Consider the following 14729-nt stretch of genomic DNA (forward strand, 5'->3'; position numbering starts at 1 on the left):
GGGTGGGTGGGGAGGGCAGGGACACCAGCGCTGGTTGTGGATCCATGGTGTCCATCCCCCTGGTGAACTCATGTATCCTCCACGACAGAACTCAGGGTGTAGGCATCCCTGCTCCCATTTCACAGATGGAGAAATCGAGGCCCAGCAAAGATACCTACAAAGCTACAACCTGAGGCTCTCGGTAACTCAGGAGACCTCAGGGTGGTGAAGGAAACTGTTGGGGGCGGAAAGCTGTGAGTAGCGCTGATGCAGGATCAGCGTCACAACTGGCCTTGGCAGAAGCAGGATGAACCTGCAGGAATGTGAGACGCCCTGACTGTCGGGTTGCCGGGTCCTAGCCGCAGCTCACTGGCTGCCAGGCCTCTGTGGGGGCCTCCTGAGGCCTCAGCTTTCTCTTCAGTCTGGAGCATGTGGGCTGTGTAGGCTCACCTTTGTGCCCCGCTGCGCTTGGCCTGCGGAGGCGGCCACCCCGTGGGGCCCTGGGGTCTGCTTGTGACCCACGTTAAGAGCCACCCTGGACATTGATTTCTATTTCAATTGTGGAACACAACACCCAATGGCATCCGGTGGAGGGCATCGGTGAACTGTGCTCCTCAGACAGGTTGAGTCCAGTCCTGTTCTGTCACCAGCTTTTCTGTTAATAATCGCAGCGGCTTAGAGGACAGATGTGGGTGTAGGTGTGTGCCAGGCATTGTTGTAAGTCCTTCACACTCCCTGACTCCTCACGACCCTGGCAGGTGACTGTCAGAAGTGGCCCCGTTTCACTCAGGAGGAGACTGAGGCACAGGGAGGCTGCGTCACGTGGTCAGTGGTTGCTGTGGAGACCACGAGACCCTGGCCAGTGTCACGTGACCCTCCCCCCGCAGTGTCAGCACACTCTTCCCGGAGCCAGCCCTGTATCCCTTGGCCCGAGGGTTTTCTTTGGCCTTAAGAGACCTTATGGTCCAGCCACATGGCATGTGGCCAGTAGCAGCAGCAGAAGCAGCCCTGGCCAACAGGTGTGTAAACAGCCCACCTCCTTCACCCATGGGGGAGCCGCTCCGGGCGCGCGTCTGCCGTTGGATCCCGGAGCCCCCAGCAGGACCGAGCTGCAGCCACGCGAACGTGTCCCTACCCGCCCGTCCTCTTTCTGACGTCCCTGCTGGTGCGTCCACGGGATGCCTGCCCTGAGCCTTGCCTCGAAAAGTCAGCCTCTGGGGGACGCTCACGACACGGGCAGGTCACCGACGCCAAGGCTGTGCTCTTGGGTCACCCTCTCCTCCCTGAGGTCCCCTCCGTGCCACGCCCTGCCTGCCCTCTGAGAGCCACAGCCCACAGTGGGCAGGCCGCCGGGAAGCAGGGCCGCGTGGTTAGAGCTCCGATGTGCGAGGATGTGCGAGGATGCCTGACGGTCCCCGGGGGACAGGGAGGCGGTGGGAGGGTGGTGGAGGAGGAATAAGTCAGAGGTGGAGAACGAGTCGGGAGCCTCTTACCGGAGGGGGCCCAACGCTCTTCTCTGAGTGCCCTGGGCCCTCTTTAACTTGACCTTGTCAATCACCTTTCTGTCTCTAGGGTCCCCCGGGCTCCAGAGGCCCCCCTGGGAAAGATGGGGAGCGTGGTGAGAAGGTAAGACGCAGTGTGGTCTCCACCCTCCACGGCGGTTCTCAGCTTTTAAGAGGCAGGAAAGGAGCCCGCTCTGCTCAGACCCACTTCAGGACCCGGTGGCCGAGGGCTCCTCTGCAGTCGGCTCCTCTAATCCTCGCCACAGACGCAGGGTCAGATGGGGCCCTGCCCGACAGAGGTGTAGACTGAAGTTCTGTGTCCTGCGTCCCGTAGCTGCTGAGCCGGAGAGCTGGTCTGTCTGCCTCCCAAGCCCCCCTTTCTCTCAATTCAGTGCTCCAGCATAGCCACCCCATACTATCCCATGCGCAATTAAACCTTCCCAGGCTATGAGAAAAGCTTTATTCATTAGGAAGAAGAGAGACATGGTGTCCTCCCCCAAAACAGCAATACCCCGAGGGCAGAGGGGGAGGCTCCCCGGCACGTCCTGACCTCGCATTCTAGCATGTGTCTCCCATGTTTACTCCGACTTCTGGCATCTTGTGGGTGGAGACGGGGATTCTGAACACCCACAGGATTGCACCCCTTCTCAGTGCAGACCGTCTGCCGTGAGCATCAGCAGTGTCAGGGCTGAGGAGCCCGGGTCTCAGGCTCGCACTGAGCCCACACAGACCACAGGGCCACACGGGTGGCGAGGAGGAGCTGAGGCCCTGATGTGCGGCAGAGAGCAGGCGGTGAGGGGGGAGGGGCTTGCTGTCCCGAGCCCCCAGTGGAGGCTTCTCATCCAGAGACAGAAATCCCAGTGCCCCCCCTCACCCCACCCCAACTCCTGATGCGTCCTCCACAGCCAACCCTTACCCAGCTCTCCTGTCTCTGAACTTACCAATGCAAATTCCTTCAAGTCCACTTCACCTGGGACCTTTGGAAGGTGTGACCATTTTATCTTTTCTATTTTGGCAAAACGTTGTAATAGGAGTAAATACAAACTTTTACGTTTTGATGGGAAGGCTGTTTGTAAATGCATCCCTTGGAGAAAGAGTGATTTGTTATGAAGAAAAATAATTGACCAGCCTGTGGAAAATCTCCTTAAGCGAGGGAGAAAAAAAAAAAAAGAAAAGAAACCTGGGCCATCTGTTTTGCTTTGATTATTACCATGTGTAAAGGATGGGCCTCTATTCTGGGACACACGGGCACTGACAAATTAGAAGGGGCTTAGAAGAGGGTTGGTTAGAAGGGAATGTTGAGGACTAGTTGAGCAAACATGAGAACATCTGGGGCTTCCCAGGTAGGAGACTCGATTTTGATCCCTGGTTCAGGAGGATGCCCCGGAGGAGAGAATGGCAACCCACTCGCGTATTCTTGCCTGGAGAATCCCATGGACAGAGGAGCCTGGCGGGCTACAGTCCATGGGGTCACTAAGAGTCATGACTTAAAAAGACACAACTTAGGGCTTCCCTTGTGGCTCAGCTGGTAAAGAATCCGCCTGCAATGTGGGAGACCTGGGTTCGATCCCTGGCTTGGAAAGATCCCCTGGAGGAGGGCACAGCTACCCACTCCAGGATTCTGGCCTGGAGAATTCCATGGACTGTAGTGTACATGGTGTCGCAGAGTCGGACAGGACTGAGCGACTTTCTCTTTCATTAGTGAACTGAACTGAACTGAAACAGTAACAGCAGTTGGCTCATTCAGCCGCTAGAGGGAGCCAGACACCTCTGCTCTGATGAGCAGAAGAATGCATTTGCAAGGGGACTCCCCCTCCGGTGCTGTACAAAGTGGTAAAAATCCCTCACAGCAGGATCTGCTCTTCTCTCTGACTGTCCAGTGGGTGGCCTGAGACTTGCAGGAGCTGATTCTGCCCTGTGCCTGGAGGGAGGTCCTCTCCATCCTTTGCTTTGCCCTCCGTGGGACACGGTACCTCCCCTCACTTCCGCATCCGGAATGCCTGGTGCAGGTGGCAGCTTAGGCCCAAGAAAGCCCTGCCCGGAGAGGGCCTTCCTGTGGCCACGGGGTCCCCGCAGCAGTCCAGGCTGGGGCTGCACGGGGCACTGGCGTGTGGTCAGAAACGGGAGCAAACCCCAAGCCCAGCTCCCTCCCTCATCAGATCCTGGCTCCCTCTCTCTCTCTCCCTACTTTGGATCCCCACGTGGTGCTCACATCACTGAAGGCCTGTTGTGTGAAGAGGAATTAGATTTTGTCTGCATAGCCCCGAGTTTGAAGTCAAACCTCTGGAAGATTTCAGAGAGGACTGTCTCGGCTGAATATAAAGACAGCATCTAATGGAGCTGCCCAGTAAGGAGATGAGCTGCCTGGGGAGGTGGTGAGCTCTGTGCTCTCGAAGGAGTCCAAGTAGAAATGGGAGGGCTGCCTGGAAGAGGCACACCTGATGGCACCTGATGGCTTCCTGCCGCGGGCGGAAGGTTGGACCAGAGAACTACAGTGTCCTCCCATGCCCACGTTCCACGCTGTATAGTTTGCTAAGGCCGCTGTAACGAGAGCATCACAGACTGGGTGCCTTAAACCACAGAAACGCGCTGTGTCACCATTCTCACCGCGTTGGGAAGCCCTAAATCAAGGTATCAGACGGGCTGGTTCCTCCTGGGGGCTGTGAGGGAAGGATGTCTTCCAGGCCCCTCTCCCTGGATTATTGACAGCTGTCTTTTCTCCGTGTCTTCTCGTGGACTTCCCTCTACACAGGCCTGTGTCCAGATTTCCCTTTCTCGTGAGGACAGCAGTTCTTTCTGGGTTAGGCTCCATGCTTCTCCAGTATCAGCACCTCTCAACTAATTACACCATATTTCTACATTGAAGTGCTGGAGTTGAGGGCTTTGGCATATGAATTTGGGGGTCACATTACACAGCTTGTCCTCTGTGCCTTCAGAAGGGGTGGGCTTTCTGAAGCAGGGCATCACCAGGAAGCCCACCCACTCATTTCAGGAGGTGGTGGCAGTTTAGTCACTAAGTCGTGTCTGACTCTTTTGCAACCCCATGTGCCTTGCCAGGCTTCTCTGTCCATGGAATTTTCCAAGCAAGGTTACTGGAGTGGGTTGCCATTTTCTACTCTAGGGGATCTTCTTGACCCAGGGATTGAACCCTCTGCCCCTGCATTGGCAGGCAGTTTCATGACCACCGAGCTGCCAGGGAAGCCCTCCCTTTAGATTGGTTGTCCGTTGAAAACCTTACTTTCTGCATCTCTTTGATCCCGGACACTGTCACTTGTCTTTCCAGGGAGCAGCAGGAGAAGAAGGGAGCCCAGGGCCAGCCGGCCCCAGGGGCGATCCTGGTTCCCCCGGGCCCCCTGGGCCCCCTGGAAGAGGGAAAGATGGAGACCCGGTAAGTGTCGGGGGCTTCGGTGACTGTAACGACCACGCTGGAATTAGAAAAGGAAAAAAGGCTCCGCTGTCAAACTTTGCAAGAAAGCTGCTGGGCTGGGAGAGGGGTCTTGTATGGGGGCAGCAGCTGGCTCCCGCCCGCATCAGGCCAGCACGGCACAGGGTCCCGTGTGGACTGCTGGCTGTGGGTCAGACTCCGAGGACACAGACATGGGTTAGAGCCTGTGCTGTTGAGATGCTCACGAGACAGCCGAGCAGTCCGATGACCGTAGCTCGGCCATCCTGGAGAAGGGTTTCCCTGATCCGTAAGCCCGGGAAGCCTCACACAGGAAGTGGCATCTATGCAAAAAGTGAAAGTTGGAAGAAATTATTTTTTAGATGGACTAGCACAGAGTGGGTGTTGCAGACAGATGAGCTGTGTGTGTAAGTTCATGAGGGTGTTACGTGCACGGGGACTTAAACACATTTTAGTGTGTCCTGGACAGAAAGTGGTAAGTAAGAAAGAGACCAGAATTTGGGATCAGAAGAGCCCCTACAGCGAAAAAACCTGAAACCTGGCCTTGACCTTATTTGAGGGAATCTGAAAAATAAGGATCTTGCAGGGAGGGATAAGTTAGGAGGTTGGGATTAACATATACATACTACTATAATATAGGTAGTCAACTAGCACCTCCAAGCCCAGCAAACTCTGCTCCATACTCTGTAATAACCTATTTGGGAAAATCTGGAAAAGAGTGGGTGTATGTATGTGTAATCCTTCTGCCAGCACCAGAGGCACAAAAGGCAGCTTGATCCCTGGGTCGGGAAGATTCCCTGGAAAGGAAACGGCACCCCACTCCAGTACACATGCCTGGAAAATGCCATGGACAGAGGAGCCTCGTGGGCTACAGTCCATGGGGTCACAAAGAGTGGGACACGACTGAGCACACAGCACACATGTGTATATGTAACTGAGTCGCTTTGTTGTACATCTCAAAATCAGCATAACACCTCAAGTATACTCCAATACAAAATAAAAATTAATAAAATGAAATTTCACTACCTAAAAACAGGAAAAAAAAAAAAAAGGATCTTAAGAAAGGAAACTAAGAGAGATCTGAGGGGTTTGCTCGAGGTCATGCAGAACTGGTAGGTGATAGGGTCAGAATTCACACCCAAGGCTCCTGTGTCTCAAAACCAGCTGCTTTTGCTTTATGCACAGCAGGTCGTGGAGAGAGCCCGGTCCTGTGTGTCCCCAGAGCACAGGGTAGATGGGTAGATGGTCACTCATGGTTCCATGATCGTCTTTGTCCCATTTGTTTTCCCAGGGACTTCGTGGCCCACCTGGATTGCCAGGACCTCTGGGAACCAAGGTGAGTATTTATCTACCAAACTGTACATACCGTGGGTTGCACTTAGAAAGTGAACATGCCAGAGTTAATTGTGAGCATCTCTGGGCACCCCTGTTTACTTCCACGTTCATCGCTTGTCACCTAACAAAAGCCTCTGCAGCTCTGAACCATGAGATGGAAGTGGGTGCCACACAGTTGTTCCTTAATAAATACTTGCAGTTAAATTAGTCACAAAAGATGCGTGCAGCCAGTGAAGGAGTAGATGTAGTCTTGTACTGGGGTCTTCCCTGGTAGCTAAGTGGTGAAGAACCCACCTGTCAATGCGGGAGACCCAAGATCGATTCCTGGGTTGGGAAAAGCCCCTGGACAAAATGGCAACCTACTCCAATATTCTTGCCTGGGAAATCTCGTGGACAGAGGAGCCTGGTGGGTTACAGTCCAAGGGATCACAAAAGAGTCGGACATGACTTAATGACTAAACAATGACAAGTCTTGTTGGTTTAACTGGGGACACAAAGGGTCCTCGGATTTCAGATGATTAACGTAATATAACTTTATTCTGCATTCATGTGAAGTGTAATGGGAGTTTTGGTGAGTGGAGAGTCCTGACCACACGGCCGTTCAGGGGCCCACGTTCCTGGTCCCGTGCACTCCCTCCTGTAAGACTTCAGTGTCTCCTATCGAGTCCTCCGTACGCCGGAGTAAATGATGGAAAAGATGGTAGAGGACCTTGTGGGAAGATTTTGTGGGCCAGGCCCGGAGGTGGTCACTCATTTCCACCAACCTCCTGACCCTGCAGGGGAGGGGGTTGGTTGTCATCTAGCCAGGCCTCCGAGAGGAAAAGCAGACACTTCAGTCAATAGCAGGCGTCTCTTGTTCAATTTACTTGTAACCATGACTCAGAAAAGACGACTTTGCCCATGAGGGAGTATTCATAAGAGAACTTTCCTGGGTGATGAGGACAGTTTTCCTGAAGTTATCCTTACACTGAATCAATGAGTTCATTGAGTCATTCATGCATCCATTAACGACATGCTTATTATCTCATTCATTGCGGATCTGCTGAGCCTCTGGTGCGTGTCAGATCTGGAGGTGGGCTGGGGGATGTCAGGGATGAGTGGCACGTTTCCCCAGCCCTCTATTGGCTCAGGAGCTGGGGGAGAAGCAGATGAACAGATGCTGGGATAGAGGGAGGCTTAGGCACAAGTGTTCAGAGGGGGCTCCCAGCCCAGCCTGGTTTGACTCTGGAAGGCTTCTTGGCAGAGATGATGTTTGTCCCGATTCTAAAATGTGTGTAGCAGCTGAAGGGGAAGACAAGGAAGGAGTTCTCTGCAGGGTCCTACCATGGGAGAAGACCAGAGGTGCACGAGATAGAATGTGTTCAGAGCAGAGCATGTGTTGTACAGGCCCCCACAGCCAGTGAACGACTGCTTGACCAGCTCAGATGCATAAACTTAAGAACGTGGGTGACATAGTCAGTGAAGGACATTAGAATGTTTATTTTTTGCTTTAGTTTAACAAATATATTCAAAATCACATGAAGCATTAGTGTAGAGTTACCATATTTTTATCCACTTGCATGTATTTATACAAAATTTATACAAACAGATTTTTAAAGTTTCTTTTTATGTGCCTTTGGTGTCACCGGCTATCTTTCCTGGACCCACTTTCTGAGTCAGCCAGCACTTTCCTAAACCACATCCCTACCACCCAGCCCAGTTACTGAAGATAGAACACTTTGGGAATCCATTTATGCTGCTCTTACGGGAAGTTTTATCTGAAGGCCCAGATACTCATTCTTTTATTTCTCTCCTTTTATTTTTTGGCTGTGTTTTTGGGATCTTAGCCACAAAACCACAGAGTATATTGTTTTTATAGTATGTAAAAGACTTGGTTTACAGTAATAACCAGGATATGGAATTTGAGAACTCAAGAGTAATTGCTGGGGGCTTCCCTTGTGGCTCAGTTGCTAAAGAATCTGCCTGCAATGTGGGAGACATGGGTCCAAGCCCTGGGTTGGGAAGGTCCCCTGGAGAAGGGAAAGGCTACCCACTCCAGTATTCTGGCCTGGAAAATTCCAAAGACTGTATAGTCTGCAAAGAGTCGGACCCGACTGAGTGACTTTCACTTTCTAGGTTAAACCTGCTGCCTGATTTTTTCCACCCTTCAGGCGGGTGACCTCTGCAGTCGTACTGAGGTTGTACTGATGAAGATCAAGTGCGTTCCCTAATGGTGATTTTGTTTTTCACGATGAAAGGAAAAAGAAATGAGGGAGTTCTTTTGAGTGATCTGAGCAAATATTTGACAACTCCCTAGTTTCTGAAGAAAAAAAAAAAAAATGGAAACAACTTTGCCTGAATTTGCAGGCCTGTAAAATAATTCCTTGTGCCCAGAGCAGTGGGCTTGTGTGAAGCAGGGCGGCAGGACCAGGGACTGGAGGACCCCTGATCCACAGCCAGCTCAGACGTGTGTCTGAGGTCCCTGCGTGATGCCGTGAGCCCGGCATCTGCCCGGCAGCACTTTGAGCTCTCAGTTCCCCCTAGAGGAGGGATTTCAGGATCTGGGAGAAATCAGTTGCCTCTTAGAAGGCAGGGAGGCAAGGGCACTGGGAAGGGCACCAGAAACGAGAGATGCGGAAATGGGTAAAGACGTCCTTTCTCTGGGCTGCTTATTTATGAGGTTGATAAAAATCTACCTCCCAGGCAGAGTTTGGGGAAAAAATGATGTAATGCAAATAAAGTATTTGCCTGCCTAGCCTTATGTTTGCCGCATGTACATGCCCAATAAATATTAGTGATCCTTATCATTAGATCACCCTGTGGAGTCTACTTTAGGGTTCAGCAAGAAGGTGAGGGGTCTAGAGAGACCTGACTCATCCCTGTCGGCCTGTTTTTGGAGAGAGAAGCCCCAGTGGAAGTGCTGGGAGGCGGCAGTGAGGCGTGGAGAAGAGAGGTGGGCGGAGACCTGGGGTGAGATGTGCAGAGGGCCTTGCCCTGGGGTACAGTTGGCCAGCCAGTTTCAAATCCATGGGGCCCATGGTAAGCTGTGCTCTCTCCCTGTTTACATATGAGATGTGTAAACAGATGACCCTTTCAGCGTTAATACTGTATATGTTTGCAAGGTGGAATGTAGTTTAGAATAAAAGTTTCCCTAGTCAGCTGGCATTGGGAAGGTAAATTGGAATCAGAGAGATCTTTAGTTGTAGAATGAGGGACTCGTGGAGGGACAAGGTGGGAGGAAGGGGAGAGACGCCCTTCCTCACAGCGTTTAGCTGTGGGCCTTGCCTGGGTGCTGTCCCTGGTGCTGAAAACCCCTGGGGACTTAAGAGTGCGCTACAAGGATTTTCCTTGGTGCTTTCTCAGCCCTTCATAGTGACTTACAGCCACAAAAAGACTCTTAAAGATGCCTTTCCTTCTCTTGGGTGGACTTGTTTCTAGCGAAATGAACAAGCTTTGCCTTCCGACGGAGCTGGGTTAGGATCCCAGCCCAGCTACCTGTAAGATAGACGCGTGCATGCCCTCGCTTTAGTCCTGACTGAGTTTTTGCGACCCTATGAGCTATAGCCCTGCAGGCTCCTCTGTCCATGGGATTCTCCAGGCATGAATACTGTAGTGGGTTGCCATGCCCTCTTCCAGGGTATCTTCCCATCCCAGGGAGCGAACTCACATCTCTTATGTCTCTTGCCTTGGCAGGTGGGTTCTTTACCACTGATGCCACATGGGAAGCCCAAGATCTATGACATAAGGGCAAGGGGCTTGTTGTTTCTGAGACTCTGTTCCTTTTCTGTATGAAGGAGTAAAACGTGGTTAACCCCCAGTGGGCTCCTGTGCATAAGTAATCTCACAGCACATAGTTTTTCAATAAATGACCTCCTCCTTCCATGACCTCACACATTTTCCTCCCTAAACACTGTTGAGCTGGCTCAGAGTGTCTTCCAAACAGATAACACAGTCACTATTCTAGATTAGAGCTCACATGCCCCCTTTCTTCTAATCAGGAACCTCCTTGCTTATTCTGACTGAGCTTTAAGGTCTTTGGCTCTTTTCTTGGAGCCATTTTCTCCGAGTTTCAGTCCATTAAGCTGTTGCTTCGGGGAAGTGTTGGTATCACAGAGGGCCATAAACATACAAATGGAGCCAGGCCTGTGCTCCTGCAGCAGAGATCAATTGTGACTCAGATTCTTGGCAGGGCTGCCAGAGGTCATTCATCATATTCCCTCCTGAGCAAAAAGTTGATTTTGGTCAACAGCAAAATTTAGTACCTGACAAAATGCGAGTGATGATAGATTCACTTATTCAGGCATTCAGGGATTGGCTGTTAAAGGGCTGTTCCAGGCCCAACAGTAGGCACTGTGGGTGCAGAACTGTGTAGATGCTGTGCCCAACATAGAGTCTGACTCCATTTAGGTACTTGACAAATATTTGTTGAACTAATGGATGAATGAATCAATGGAATATTTATTCTTTTAAGATACTTACATAAAAGTCAGAAGGTCAGAGACAATGGGAGGGTGGTGTCTTAAAGTTAATGAAGATACATTCAAATGTTTTTCGAAGGCTGAGAGGCGGGCAGGCAAAGGTGGGTTTATAGAAATGAAATAATTGGGCTGAGTTTTAATTGGTGGGTAAGTATTCGGAAATAATGGAAACCATGAGAGACTTTTAGTTTGGGGGGGCTCCAAAATCACCACAGATGGTGACTGCAGACATGAAATTAAATGATGCTTGCTCCTTGGAAGAAAAGCTACGACCAAGCTAGGCAGCATATTAAAAAGCAGAGACATTACTTTGCCAACAAAAGTCCATCTAATCAAGGCTATGGTTTTTCTAGTAGTCATGTATAGATGTGAGAGCTGAGCACCTAAGAATTGATGCTTTTGAACTGTGGTGTTGTAGAAGACTCTTGAGAGTTCCTTGGACTGCAAGGAGATCCAACCAGTCCATCCTAAAGGAAATCAGTCCTGAATATTCATCGGAAGGATTGATGTTGCAGCTGAAACTCACAAAGAGCCGACTCATTTGAAAAGACCCTGATGTTGGGAAAGATTGAAGGCAGGAGGAGAAGGGGACAATAGAGATGCTGGATGGCATCACCAACTCGATGGACATGAGTGAGTAAGCCCTGGGAGTTGGCGATGGACAGAGAAGCCTGGCGTGCTGCAGTCCATGGGGTCACAGAAAGTCAGACATGACTGAGCGACTGAACTGAAGTATTTGGAAGCTTAGAACCTGGATGAAAGAAGACCCGCATGTGAGGATCAGCTGGTTCGAGAAGCAGGAGTGTGAACAGCTACTTAGAAGAACACAAACTGCAACATGGGTGTGGTTTAGCTTGCAGCTGTTACGGTTTTGTGCTGTGCATAAAATACAGCCTTGGGAAGAAGAAAGGAGGCCAGCTAAAACAATGTACAAGGGAGGTCCACTCCCTTGTTAACGTTCTTTTTTTTTAAAGTTTTTATTCATTTTTGGCTGTGCTGGGTCTTCATTGCTGCACTCGAGTTCTCTCTAGTTCCAGTGAGTAGGGACCACCCTCTAGTGGTGGAGCGCAGGCTTCTCACTGCAGTGGCTTCTCTTACTGCAGAGCACAGGCTCTCAGGGCACGGGCTCAGTAGCTGTGGTGCACTGGCTCAGTTGCCCTGAGGCATGTGGGGTCTGCCGGAACCAGGGATGGAACCCGTGTCCCCTGCATTGGCGGGCAGATTCTTAACCACTGGGCCACAAGGGAAGTCCCTATATTAACTATTTTAAAGGAGAAACTGGGATGCAAAAGAATATGGATTTTTCTAATATGTATAGTGCTTAGTTTATTTTTTGTCTTCTAACTTGGCTAACTAACTTCTAACAAAGGTAGTGGAGGTGATGGAATTCCAGTTTATTTATTTAAAATCCTGAAAGATGATGCTGTGAAAGTGCTGCACTCAGTATGTCAGCAAATTTGGAAAACTCAGCAGTGGCCACAGGACTGGAAAAGGTCAGTTTTCATTCCAGTCCCAAAGAAAGGCAATGAATGCCAAAGAATGCTCAAACTACTGCACAATTGCACTCATCTCACACGCTAGTAAAGTCATGCTCAAAATTCTCCAAGCTAGGCTTCAGCAATACATGAACTGTGAACTTCCAGGTGTTCAAGCTGGTTTTAGAAAAGGCAGGGGAACCAGAGATCAAATTGCCAACATCCGCTGGATCATTGAAAAAGCAAGAGCGTTCCAGAAGAATATATATTTCTGCTTTATTGACTATGCCAAAGCCTTTGACTGTGTGGATCACAATAAACTGTGGAAAATTCTGAAAGAGATGGGAATACCAGACCACCTGACCTGCCTCTTGAGAAACCTGTATGCAGGTCAGGAAGCAACAGTTAGGACATGGAACAACAGACTGATTCGAGATAGGAAAAAGGGTATGTCAAGGCTGTATATTTTCACCCTGCTTATTTAACTTGTATGCAGAGTACATCATGAGAAACACTGGGCTGGATGAAGCACAAGCTGGAATCAACATTGCCAGGAGAAATATCAATAACCTCAGATATGCAGATGATACCACCCTTGTGGCACAAAATGAAGAAGAACTAAAAAGCCTCTTGATGAAAGTGAAAGAGGAGAGTGAAAAAGTTGGCTTAAAGCTCAACATTTAGAAAGCTAAGATCATGGCATCTGGTCCCATCACTTCGTGGCAAATAGATAGGGAAACAGTGGAAACAGTGTCAGACTTTATTTTTCTGGGCTCCAAAATCACTGCAGATGGTGACTGCAGCCATGAAATTAAAAGACGCTTACTCCTTGGAAGGAAAGTTATGACCAACCTAGATAGCATATTCAGAAGCAGAGACATTACTTTGTCAACAAAGGTCCATCTAGTCAAGCCTTTGGTTTTTCCAGTGGTCATGTATGGATGTGAGAGTTGGACTATAAAGAAAGCTGAGCGCCGAAGAATTGATGCTTTTGAACTGTGGTGTTGGAGAAGACTCTTGAGAGTCCCTTGGACTGCAAGGAGATCCAACCAGTCCATCCTAAAGGAGATCAGTCCTGGGTGTTCTTTGGACGGATTGATGTTGAAGCTGAAACTCCAATACTTTGGCCACCTGATGCGAAGAGCTGACTCATTTGAAAAGACCCTGATGTTGGAAAAGATTGAGGGCAGGAGGAGAAGGGTACGCCAGAAGATGAGATGGTTGGATGGCATCACCAACTCAATGGACATGGGTTTGGGTGGACTCCCGGAGTTGGCGGTGGACAGGGAGGCCTGGCGTGCTGCGGTTCATGGGGTTGCAAGGAGTCTGACACGACTGAGCAGCTGAACTGAACTGAACTGCACTTGGCTAATAAAATACAATATACACCTTTTAACACTCCATGTTATATAGTCTCTTACCTTGTAAATGAGTCTGCAGTAGGTACGTGGGAATTTGGTAAAATGTTCTTTTGTTTCCTCATTGATGAGGTTCTTAAGGGTGCCAGAGAGGTTATGGGAGTCATCCAAGGTCACAGGACCAGGTTGACATTATTGTGTGACTGAACCAAACTTGAGGACGCTTGCCTGATGCACAGCAAAGCCAGCGTGCTGCCACGGGGCGAAGGACAGTAGTGTCTGATGCCTGGAGCAAAGAGAACGGGGAGGCAAGTGAGACCCGAAGCCCTGGCAGCTTTCAGACAGGGTTGAAGAGCAACATTTATATGAGGGTCATGGGGTGTATTGGTGGACATCTTTCAAACAGGTTGGTGGTGAGGTAATAGGGTGATGTTTGGAAATCTTAATCATCAACCTTCTGGTTCCAACCAGTCCGGTATCCACATGCTGGTCAGCATCCTCTAACGCGAGGGGATCTTGGTTTCTGCACTACAGCTCAGAAGTGCATGGCAGGTTTTTACGTATAGCCCGTCAGGAGAAACTAGGAGTCCTGCGACTCTGTCTCACTGCTCAGCCACTGTTTAGGTCATCATTCCTTTTCTTGCTTGACTGCGTTTCCTTTGTTTCTGCTTTTTGCTTTGTTGCTGTTCTTTGCTTTCTTTCCATTTTCCTGTTTTTGCTTCCCCTCTCTTCCCTAATTAGTAACTGCTTGAATCTGCTCTTTGGGACTTGGGGAAGGCCAGACAAGAATCGAGGACAGGACACGGAGGGAGTTATACCCGGGAAGACCCTGCAGGGTCCTGCTCAGTTTCAGTCCCCACCCCCCACCTTTTTCTTTGATCCTGTTCTATCCTGGGGGGAGCAGGGGCAGGGCAAGGGTAGGAGTAAAGTTTTGGATAGAGAGGTTAGTCGTGAACCCACAGGGGAACGTGGTTTTAAGGGGGACTCGGTCTCGGTCCTGAGACTGGACTTGCTGTCGCTCGGCGGCAGCGTGAACTCCTCCGCCTCGTCCTCTCACCGTCCAGGATGCTGGCGAGGGACCCGGCACTGATCGTATCTCTCTTAGTTCATTGCACTTTTTTCCACCTTCGCCTTATTTCTTGACTTCCTCCCCTCCCCGCCTTCCCCCTGTGCACAAATCAGCTTTTTTGGCAGTCCCAGAATCAGCCACAGCATTTTAT

The 14729-nt window shown here is 50.3% G+C and overlaps 1 protein-coding gene across 3 annotated transcripts in view; it reads left to right on the top strand.

Moving 5' to 3' along the window:
- COL22A1 (collagen type XXII alpha 1 chain) overlaps positions 1-14729 on the top strand; it is a 225838-nt gene that overhangs the window by 140023 nt on the left and 71086 nt on the right. For all 3 annotated transcript variants that reach the window (XM_061438524.1, XM_061438526.1, XM_061438525.1), the window contains 3 exons: positions 1552-1605; positions 4765-4869; positions 6176-6220. In XM_061438524.1, the coding sequence (XP_061294508.1) occupies positions 1552-1605; positions 4765-4869; positions 6176-6220 (204 nt within the window). The remainder of the gene's footprint in view (positions 1-1551; positions 1606-4764; positions 4870-6175; positions 6221-14729) is intronic.

Source organism: Bos javanicus, chromosome 14, assembly GCF_032452875.1.
Source record: "Bos javanicus breed banteng chromosome 14, ARS-OSU_banteng_1.0, whole genome shotgun sequence".
Taxonomy (NCBI): domain Eukaryota; kingdom Metazoa; phylum Chordata; class Mammalia; order Artiodactyla; family Bovidae; genus Bos; species Bos javanicus.